The 11784-nt window shown below is 37.9% G+C and overlaps 1 protein-coding gene across 1 annotated transcript in view; it reads right to left on the bottom strand.

The window, feature by feature from the left end:
- Positions 1-1647: 1647 nt before the first annotated feature.
- The window catches only part of CALY (calcyon neuron specific vesicular protein), a 112395-nt gene continuing 102258 nt past the window's right edge, over positions 1648-11784 (bottom strand). Inside the window, exon 5 of the mRNA XM_074296292.1 lies at positions 1648-3049. Within this exon, the coding sequence (XP_074152393.1) occupies positions 2846-3049 (204 nt within the window). The 3' untranslated portion in view covers positions 1648-2845. The remainder of the gene's footprint in view (positions 3050-11784) is intronic.

Genomic DNA, 11784 nt, shown 5'->3' with positions numbered 1-11784 from the left:
CTCTTGGCTTCCCAGAGGCCTTTGAGGCTACAGAACTTCAAGCAGTGTCCTTAAAAGAATATTCTTCTCTAAGAAGAATGAACAAAGGCAGGCTAAAAAAACAGCAAAATTCCCTTAGTGATGTTTCTCCCACCAGAAAACCCCAAGGCAGCAGAATGTCAGCATTTAACAGGGCATTTTGTTAATTGGACAAGATTACAAATGTTGAGTGGAAATGTCTATGTGAGCCAGGACTTTCAGGGTTGGGATAACAGTAGGATTAAAGCTAGGGCCTTGAGAAAGAAAAAGGAACATAGGAGGAATATAGATGTGTCTCAATCATGGTGGACTTGCTGATAATGGTGAAGAGTTTCAGTTCTGTACACAAAGAAGTATCCTGCATCCTTGGCAGTGACCCACTAATGCCCGAACCTTCCCTTTAAGATTATGTCCATTTCAGGTCCTCCATAACTTATTGGCACATGGTTGTTTGCATGTTGTCTCCTGCAGAAACTATCTTTTGCCTGGATTCCCAAGGAACATAGTAGGTGCTTGATAAATACTTGACTAATTACAATCTGTAAAATCAAGTTTAACTAGATCATCTCAGATCAAACTCTATTATTTTATGACTTGTATTATTACTTCTCCAGATGTTTTGAAAGGTTTAAATGAGGATTGCAGGAAGCACTTTCTGCGTCTTAATGGATTATGGGATTACCTTTTATTATTAGTAAAAGAATAGAACTGTCTCTTAATTTCAAATTCCGAAATCTAGTATTTTTCAGTTTGTTCTAGAATTTAATGGGAAGAGCAAAGTGGCAAAGGGAGTGATTTACTCTTGTAGTCTGTGAAAGACTTTGGCAAATGCTTACATGCTATATGAGCAGATAATAACTCACCTTTCTACAGAGCTTTAAGGTCTACAAAGAACTTTTCATCAAGACAGTCTTGTGAGGTTACTAGGGGAAATCACTTTATCACCTCCATTATTCAGATGGATGAACTAAAGCTCTGAGAGGAACAATTCCTGCCCATGATCACCCAGCTGGTAAATTTCCCAGTACATGGTCCAACTTCCAAACTAACACCTTCAGAGCCATAATTCTCTGAAGCTATACCTGGGAAATATTTAATTGGGAGGTAGGCCGAGTCAGCAATACAGAGCATGGTCTGATGGAGAAAGAGGGAGGTAGGGCAAAGGATCAAGAGTGGGATGATGGGACCTCAGAGGTCATTTAATCCAACTCTCCTTTTACAGATGAGGAAAATGAGGCTTAGGCAGGGTAATGCTTCCAAGATCCGACAGGAAGCCAACCTCAGAATCAAAGAACTCAGGTTTTCAGATTTCAGAAGAACTGTTTTTTTCCCTATTATTCTACATCTTTTCCCCAAACAACAGAAAGGACATCCCCATTGCAGAGATGGTCCTGTTGGGATGGTTGTGGTCTAGCATATCCTCCTGAGGATCAATAAGAAGAAGGTATTCCCCTTCTATGGAGGGTGCCTTTCCCCTGGAGAGTTGTATTTCTGACCTCACTTCACAAAGTGCTATTTGCTCTGGGTTCCAAATATTATTTTTTACAAATAGAGGCAACAGAAAGAACTTTATCAATTAAACAAATGCAGATAGGTTGAGGGAGGAAAGAAACGACTCAGAGGAGGAGCTAAGGATGAACATTTATTTTTACTTGGGGAAAAATGCTGCCAATTACCACATCCATTTTGGCACTTGCAAGCAGACAACCAGTAGTTTTTACAAATGTAACAATTCACAATTCCTAGAAAACCATACAGAGTGTGAGGGTGTGGGGAATCTTCACAGCAAAAACAATGAGAATAATAATTAATAATAATAATTATTTAAATAAAATTAAAGGTTCTTGTGGAAGCACAAACACCTAGTGGAGACAGAAAGAGTAGCACAAGGATTGCACACCAGATTCAGAATACAGACAAAAGAAGGGCAGGAAAAGGGGAGGGGAAAAAAGGAGGAAAAATCTCCTAGCACCCCTAAGTCAGAAGTGCTGTAATTAAATGGGTTTCAAATTTAGCCTTGTAATTAGCAATCAAATTGCAAACCCAGAAAAGCCAGAGCATACATTACATAGAGAAGCTTTGCTCCAATAAATGTGAAAGAGCTTCCCAATGTTTATTTCTAAATGGCAACAAAAAAGCCTTAGCACCCTGGGGTTGCCATTTTATGGATCTGTCTGAACAAAGTCCGCTACTTTGTCCTTGACTCTGAAAACAAGGTGACGGGCAATCCTGTAGCCTCTGGCCTTCAGAAATCTTGTCAGGAGAAAAAACAAAACAACACTCCTAGCTGGGTGAGCAGTGGTAAGAAAAAGCTCTAAACCCAGCTAGCTAAGATTTCTCAGAGAAATATCCCCAAATTGTGTATGGTATTTGGAGAAAGGAATCAAGGGACTTCACTCAGACTAGCTTGGGAAGGAAGTGAGGAAGGGGTTAATTCTAGCCTCAGCTTAGCCTTTTCCTCCCTGGTACTTTGGAGTGAGCTCTCCAGATGTAGAAAATCCAGTAGGTGCTCTCCAAATAAAGAAGGAAGAGACCCACTTTCACGTTGGTTCAAACCGGAGGGATGGAGAAGAAGAGCTCATATCTGGAATGCATGAAATATCCCTTCAGTATCTTTCTCTTTCTTTGTATGTGGGGGTAGGGAGGGAAGAGAGGAAGTAAAGTCCTTGAACAAGACATTTCTTCCTGGTTTCACTCAAAAACCATTGGAGTTGACTAAAAAGGGGGAGGGAAGGGAAGGGCTTATACAATGCTCTTAATACTTTAAATGATTACATCTACTCTAAAAATTACAATTCTCTTGTATCTGGTTTCTGCCCTGTGTCTCTTATTGCTGAGAAATGGGCGGCTCATCCTTAGCTTTCTCTGCTTCCTTCAAGGCATTAATTACTGGTAACCACGGTGAAGGCAGTTCAGGGATGGTTTTCTTGGCTTGAGTTAAGTGGTTAATAGCCGTGTAGAGACTTCCTCGGGGTCCTGCTTCCTGCTCAGAATAATACATCTCTAGAGCTGCAGGAGTACAGTGCTTGTGCTGAGAAAAAAAAGAGAGAAAGGAGAGAGAGAGAGAGAGAGAGAGAGAAGAGAGAGAGAGAGAGAGAGAGAGAGAGAGAGAGAGAGAGAGAGAGAGAGAGAGAGAGAGAGACAGAGACAGAGACAGACAGAGACATAGAGAGACAGAGACAGAGAGACAGAGAGAGAGACAGAGAGAGACAGAGACAGAGAGAGAGACAGAGAGAAGAGAAGAGAAGAGAAGAGAAGAGAAGAGAAGAGAAGAGAAGAGAAGAGAAGAGAAGAGAAGAGAAGAGAAGAGAAAAGAAAAGAAAAGAAAAGAAAAGGCAAGGAACTCATGGAGAAATAAAAGCAAGCTAGAAGTAAAAGCAATCTCAGAGCTAGAAAGGATTTCAGAGATCATTAGTTTGATCCAGATTTGAACAACAATAACTGTGACAAATAGTGATTCAGTTTCTGATCTAAAACCTCCAGAGATGGAGAACTCATTACCTCAGAGGAAGTAATTTAAAAACAATAGCAGCTCTCATTGTTAGGGATCAAACAGTAAGCCCAATATGTCTAATATCAGCCCTTCAGATGTTCAAAAACTAGCAGTATTATCACCTCTAAGTTTTCTCTTGTCTAAGAACCTCTAATTCCTTTGCCATAATAGTTGCTCTTTTCTCATAGTATTTCAATATGTCAATATTTCCCCCAAAATTTGTTATCAAGAATGAAATACAACATTCTAGATTGTGGCTCAATGGGAGCAGATTCCCTACTTTCCTTGTATTGAAATACTACATCTGTATTAAACAGTCCAAGAACACTTTAGCTCCTCTGACTGCCATGGCATACTGTTGACTCACAGTGAGTTGGCACTTCATTAAAATCTTCAAAGTCTTTTTCTTATGAACCATTATCTAGCCACTGTCTTGTCTAATACTTGTACAGTTTTGGTTTTTTTTTGTTTTGTTTTGTTTTTTTTTTAAATTCAGGTTAGGACTTTACATTGATCCCTGTTACATTCCATCCTTCTAGATTATAGATCCACCTTCTTGATCCTAATCACTGGAAAAAAAGTGTAAAATAGGACTTAATTCAGTGAATATCAACCTGGAACCAAATGCAAAATAAAGACTCAGAACTTAGACAACAGAACCTAGAGACTTCTCTTTACTGATGAAAAAAAGAGTAATATGAATGGCTCTGATTTCTTTGGAACATGTTCCTTCCGATACTTCTATCAAGGGTATGAGTATTCAACTTATCCAGATTTAGTTCCTGGAAAATTATATTTAGTCATTCCTTTAATCCTTTAAAGGGCTCTTATTAACAGATATTTAGCCCTGGTTCATAGTGAGATGAGACCAAGTAATTTAAAAACAATTTACTGGCCTCATTTATTTTTATTCCTTGTGTATCTACTAAGAAAAGGGTAGACTAATAAGACATTTTTGTAAACTGGATAATTTGTGTTCCTTTTGATCCATTTTTTCCTATCTTCTTAGCAGACATCCTTGGTCCTTCCTGACTCCCTCTATCCACAAAAGTAGTGTGACCTATAAACCATTACTTTTCTTCAAAAACAAAGTGACACTTTTTTTTCCTGAGTGACTCTTACTTAGATAATGTCCTACTTTGGAAGGACAAATTTCTAGCCACTTAATTGCAAATTATCTGATTTCAGTCTCACCTCCAAGTCTGACTTAGGAAGTTTAAACTTAGAAAGTTTAAAAAAACTCAATTTCATGGGGATTCCATCTCTCTTAAAACATTAAAAAAATAAAATAGCATGGATTTTTTTTTTTGGAGTTCAAAATTGTGCTTTAATAGGATTGGTTCTTTTTTTAAATTTTATAATTATAAATTCTTTTTGACAGTATATATGCATGAGTAATTTTTTATAACATTATCCCTTGTATTCATTTTTCCAGATTTTCCCCTCCCTCCCTCTACTCCCTCCCCTAGATGACAGGCAATCTCATACATGTGTTACAGTATAACCTAGATACAATATATGTGTGTAAATCCAATTTCCTTGTTGCATGTTAAGTATTGGATTCCGAAGGTATAAGTAACCTGGGTAGATAGACAGTAGTGCTAACAGTTTACATTCACTTCCAGTGTTCCTTCTCTGGGTGTAGCTGTTTCTGTCCATCATTGATCAGCTGGAAGTGAGTTGGATCTTCTTTATGTTGAAGATTTCCACTTCCATCAGAATACTCCTCATACAATATCATTGTTGAAGTGTATAGTGATCTTCTGGTTCTGCTCATTTCATTCAGTATCAGTTGATGTAAGTCTCTCCAAATCTTTCTGAAATCATCCTGCTGGTCATTTCTTACAGAGCAATAATACTCCATAACATTCATATACCATAATTTACCCAACCATTCTCCAATTAATGGACATCCATTCATCTTTCAGTTTCTAGCCACTACAAAAAGAGCTGAACAGCATGGATTTGTAGTAAACTCAGGCTTCCTCTTCTTGTCAGCCTTTGATTCAAGATGGAACTCACTGAATTCCCTAGTATGACTGAAATTCACCCTTTCAAACCATACTTTCTTTTAGCTTTGTTGCCTAAGTCTACATAAAAATGACCAACTCTGAAGTTAACTGTCACATCATTCCAATATAGTAACAAAAGGTCCACGCTGACCGAAATTTTTTAGGAAAACTGACATGGTCAATTTATTTCAGTGGCAAAGCTAGCCTCTCAGCCTCCAAGGAACAAGCAGAGTTTGCACAGGCAGGAAAATGAATCTAATAAATAGCAAAGCCTATGGGTCAACCTTCATGGCAGAGCCCTTAAACCAAAGTAGGGGGACTGGGGTCTGGGGGTAGGTGGGTCTAGTCTGGAATGATTATTAATAGAAAGTTTAAGAAGAACTCCCATTTGTATAATGCTTTACAGATTGGACCTTCCTTGTAGGATCATCATCATTATTATTCTTATGGAGAGATAATTCTGAGATTTAGAGACTCAAACTAATCTAGAATAACAGATTTACTAAATATCACCAGGACTTGAACTCAGGTCTTCTGAATCCACATCTGTCAGTTAGTTGTTAAGTTGTTAAGTACATTGGTTTCCCCCCCCCCCCCCAGGCCTAATCCTTCTCTACTGAGCAATTCCATTTGCCATTATTGACCTTCTTCTCCTTTGGAAGAACCCTCATGTCTTGGGTTTGCCTCTTATCTGTATAATTGTTCTTTCTCAGTTCTCTTTGTTGTATCATTCACATTGAGGTTCCCTAACCAAGGTCTTTTCTCTTTAACCTCTCTCTCTCAGTGTCTCTCTTTTTCTGTCTCTTTGTCTGTCTCTGTCTCTGTTTCTATTTCTGACTCTGGCTCTGTCTCTCTTCTTTACCCCTCCTACTCCCTTCCCTTCCCCTTTTCCTCTTTCTCTATCTCTTTGTCTCTGTCTCTGTCTTTCTCTCTTCCTCTCCCTCCCTCTCTTTTCCTTCATCCCTTTTCTCCCTTTCCTTCTCTTCTCCCTCCTCTTCCCTTTGTCTCTGTCTGTCTGTCTCTCCCCCTTTCTTTCTCTATAGACTTTCAAATGTATATATACAATCCTAGGTTCTCCATTGCTCTTCAGTCAAGGATCACTAGTTAACTATTGGACATTTTATATTGGATTTAAGTCTCTGGTGCGTGGCATCTAATAAGTGTCTTATAAATTCTTGTTGTTTGGTCAAGATAAGAGAATATAATGACAAGAAATAAAAAGGCCAAAGGAGTACTTAGGGCAGAGTAATCCAGTACCTATAAAATAGAGCAATGTAGACTAATGCTGAAAATGTAGGAGGCAGTACATGATGGTAAGGTAACATCTCAAGACCAGACCAAGAAAGCTAAATTTTAATTAGGAGCCATTGAAAGTTTTTTGAGTATAGACTTGAAGGGCTTAAATCTGTACTTAAAGAAGATTCTGGCAGACTGAAAGATGGTTTGAGAGTGGGAGTAATAATCTATCAGTGGGAAGACCAATTAATGAACAAAGTAATTATCTAGAGCTAGGTAATAATAAGGTACTGTACAGGGTCGTGACAGGTATGTTGGAATAGAGATGGTAGAATGGATGGGAGAAATGTAGAATGAAGTAGAATGAACTGTCTAAATAAAGACAGTAATGGAGACGGAAGGTTCAATGTAAGCATTCAGTACTGAATGGCAAAAAGCATAAAATCAGAAGAAAGAAAAGTTTAGACTTGCAGTTCTTAAGGTGGTATGGTTTTTTTTGGAGGTTTTTTTTGTTTTTTTGTTTGTTTGTTTGTTTGTTTGTTTGTTTTTGGTTCTATTGATCTTTGTGGCAGTCTGGTGAAGCCTCTGATCTTTCTCAGAATACTGTTTTTAAATGAACAAAATAAAATACACAGAAAAATAAATTTTATTAAAATAAGTAATCTATTTTTTAAGTTCATAGACCCCCCAAGTTAAGGAGTCTTGATTTAGAAGAAATGATAATAAATTAAATTTTTGAATGGTTGCATTTGAAGCATCAGTGGAACTCCAAAGTGGAGTTTTCCTATAGACAAGAACATTAAAGATGTGAATTTGGCTAGGGTCTCTTTTAGCAATGAGACAATCCATCACCCACAATATTGAGAGGCCTATTGTGATTTATACCAAAAGCGAAATAATGCCATGAGGGTTGTATCTCAAAAGCTAATCTTCAACTGTAGATTAATATTTGGATTTCCTATAGTATAAAGCTAAAAACATTTTTGGAGATTTGGATCATGTCTATTTAAAAAACTTTTCCAAATCTACATGTCATATATATTTAACCTTTAAAAAATGACATATAAATTAAATTAATCTAATTAACAAACTATTAGGTCCATTAAGATTTTTATATTGTATAAGAAATATGTATTTTTATAAAATATGTAGCATTAATAAAATTATTAATATATAGTTATAAGAAGAGACTGGCTAGAATAATCTGGAGATCTGGCGATAAGGAACAACAACAGAAAAGCAATGATTAGCTGAGATAATGGTGAAGGGGTTTCCATGCACTAGTGGTCTGTCTTAGGAAAGAGGGATTGTGGTTCACTATTTGAGGAGATTTGGCCTTGAAATATTGAAACATTGCTTTATACGAGTAAGAGGTCTGAGAGATATGCTAAGAGATACCCTTACCCAATCTAGCATGCTGCTTCTAAATCAGACAATAGAAATGCCCTTTATAAGGCAAGTTGGTGTATTTTAGATAGAACATCCATTCTGAAGTCAGGAGAACCTGAGTTTAAATCCAGCCTCAGATACTTGCTAACTGTGACCCTGGGCACTTAATTCTGATTGCTTCTCCTTCTCAAAAAAAATTCCCTTTTCCTTATTAAAACTTTGAGTCCACTCAACCTTAAGAGGAGGAAGGAAAATACAAAGGTCAAGCAAAGCAACAGGAAGATTAGTGCTGACATTATAGTAACACATTTTAGATATTGCCTTTTCAAACATCTCCCCAAGTCAAACTGATCCAAAGCAGTAGGCTTTATTTTCTTATCTGGATGCAGGACACAGATAAATAGTGAGTACTGAAGTAGGTGATTCTGAAGGGGAGGGAAGGGGATTAACATTTATTAAGTGCCTACTATGTACTTTCCAAATATTTCTTTTGATCCTTACAACTATCTTACAAGGTAGATATTATCATCCCAATTTTACAGTGGAGAAATAGGCAAACTGGCATCATTTGACTTGCCCAGGGTTACACAAGCTAGTAAGTGTGTAGGGTCATTTTGAATTCAGGTCTTTTAGACTCCAGGCCCAGCACTCTCTGCACCGAGTCACCCAGCTGCCCAAGGGAAGAAGGATCCTGGGCTGTATTAGCTTCACTTTGAATGTGACAGTCCTAGTTAGAAACGTTTGATTCAGTTATAATTCTAGGTTTTGTAACCATAATTACAGCCAATCAGTGATCAACAGCTATCGTGTAGGCAATGCGGACTGGATCTGAAGCCAGAGGACACCAGATTGCGTCTCAGCTTGGCTACAAAATCCAATGGTTTCCTCACTTCTTTTTGAACTTCAGCTTTATCATTTTTAAAATGAAGTGATTGCTTTTGATGAGAGAGAGATCACCTGGGGTGATCTTTGTCATTGATCATTGGTCTTGTATCCTCTGATTCTCTCAATGTTCACTCTCAATTATTTATGATTCATTTACTATAAAAACCTGAATCTGCCAGCTGTATTATAGAACAACAACCAAAAACCACCCACAAAGTACAAAACAACATATAGCCTGTTAACAATTCTCAGAGCAATGATCCCAAATGAAATAGTTAATACACAGAGTGAGGGAATGTCTCCCTTTTTATAAGCAGGGTTCTTTTCTGTGCTATTTAGAACCTTATGCTCTTCTTACAACAGAGGACATCTGCCTTTGCAGCTGCAATTAGGAGTATTTCTGAAATGGATGCTTGTAAGCTGCAATTTTGTCAATGGAATCCCAGCTTCCTATTTATTTCCAATAATTACCGATTTTCTAACGCACTTTGCCAGACTGGGCTCCGTAGTTCTCTGTACCCTTTTATACCACCACTAACATGTTTGTCATCGCCTCCTGATTTACCTTTGTATTCATTTTGTGTCATTTTACATATTTTTTTCAGTTTTTTGAAGCACTTAGTTATGTATGTATATGTCTATATGTTAAAGGTTCTATGTGCTTATGTCTAGGTTAAAGTGTAAGACAGGGGTGTGTAATTGATAGAGACAGACCTGGGTTCAAGTCTCACCTGTGACATGTACCGGCAATATGAGCTTGGATGAATCATTAATTTCTCAATAATATAAGTAATCATCGAAGAATAAGTTACAAAGAAGGTGGTTCCCTGGATTAATAGAACAAATTACCTCCCTCAAGAATTTTCTGAATATATGGGTGCCCTTCATTATTGACGAAAATGATTTCACTCTATTCGTGTTGAGTTAATGTGTCTGACTGTGGCTGATCAGATCAAGATGAGCTTGTAATGCTCTGCCACAGGTTGGACACAAATAGTCCCTGGGAACATCTTGGGGGGAGCTTTTCAAACTTAGCAAATCTCATGTTTCTTCTGAGATAATTCAATTCCACTTTGCACATAGAGCACAGTACTTTTTCTGATGAGGGTACACCATGCTGGGTAGTTTTGTGCCAAAGTCTCCCATGAAATGCAATCAATCAATCCCTAAGTTCCTAAGAGGGATCTTGAGAAGGTCCTTGTATCATTTTTTTTTTCCTGACCACTCTGTGATTACTTGCCCTGTGTGAGGGCCCTGCATAGTCTTTTAAATATGCATGTGTTTGGTATTTGAACAATGTGACCAGCCTAGCAGAATTACGCTCTCTGAAGTAGAGCTGGAATGCTTGGCAGTTTAGTTCAAGAAAGGATCTCATTGTCTGGTAGCTTATTTTGCCAGGTAGCTTCAGAATCTTCCTAAAACAATTCAAATAGAAGCGATTCCATTTCCTGGCATGGCACTGGAACACTGTCTGGTTTTCACAAACATACAACATACAACAATGAGGTCAGCATCTGTAGACCTTCAGTTTGGTAGTCAGTAATAATACCTCTTCTCTCCCATATGTTCCTTTGGAACCTCTGAAACCCTGAGCTAGCTTTGGCAATGTGTGTATCAATCTCATTATCAATATGGACAACCTGAAGTGTCGTGCCAGGTAAGAGAACTTATCCACAGGATTCAAAGCTTCACCATTTGCTATAACTGATGGTTCCACATATGGATAGTGTGGCGCTGGCTGATGGAGCACCTGTGTTTTCATGGTGTTAATTCTCAGGCCAAAATTAGTACAAGCAGTGGAGAATTGATCCATACTTTGTTGCATCTCAGCTTCAGATGCTACATTGAATACAATCTTTTGCAAATATAAAATTATGCACAACACTCCCCTTACTTTAGGCTTGGTTGGTAGTCTTTTCTAATTGAAGAATTTATCTTTAATATGGTAGCTGATCTTGATGCCATGTTTGTCCTAATTGAAGGCATTTAACAACATGGCTGAAAACATCATGCTAAAAAGTATGGGAGTAAGCACACAATCCTGCTTCACTCCTCTAGTGACTGGAAAAGTGTGAGCATCCTTTATCCAGACCCCGCACAAACATGTCATTGTAAAACTGATGCACAATGTTGATGAACTCTGTTTAGCCAAATTTTGACATGATTTTCCCTAAGCTCTCGTGACTGACAGTATCAAAGGCCTTGATCAGATCTATAAACATTTTGTAGAGATCTCTGTTCTGCTCTTGGTATTAATCCTGAAGTTGTCAGAGAACAAACACCATATTGACCATTTCTCAGTTTTTTTCTGAAGCCACACTGGCTCTCAAGTAGATGTCCATCTTCCAGGTAAAGGATCTACCTATCGAGAAGGACTCTAGCAAGAATCTTACCAGTAATGACTAAGAGAGAGATTTCCTTGTGATTACCACAGGACAATCTATTTCCTTTATCTTTATAATGATGGATGATGGAGACATCTTGAACTTCTGAGGAATAACCTCCTCTTGCCATATAACCCAGAAAATTTCAGTTAGATTTTGTATGAGCAGTGAACTCAGGTGGGGGACCTTGTAAGTCTCATCCGGAATAGAATCAACATTAGGTGCTTTGCCACAGGAGAGGATCCTAATGGCGTTCAAAATCTCTTCTTCAAATGGAAATTTGTCTAGAGAGAGATTGACTTCAACCTGAGACAAATAGTCAATGGCTTCAGCATTGATTAATGATGTTTTATTGAGAAGCCCATCT

Source organism: Sminthopsis crassicaudata, chromosome 2 (genome assembly GCF_048593235.1).
Source record: "Sminthopsis crassicaudata isolate SCR6 chromosome 2, ASM4859323v1, whole genome shotgun sequence".
NCBI lineage: Eukaryota > Metazoa > Chordata > Mammalia > Dasyuromorphia > Dasyuridae > Sminthopsis > Sminthopsis crassicaudata.
The sequence above is the reverse complement of the archived record's forward strand: the minus strand, read 5'-3'. Positions and strand labels throughout refer to the sequence as shown.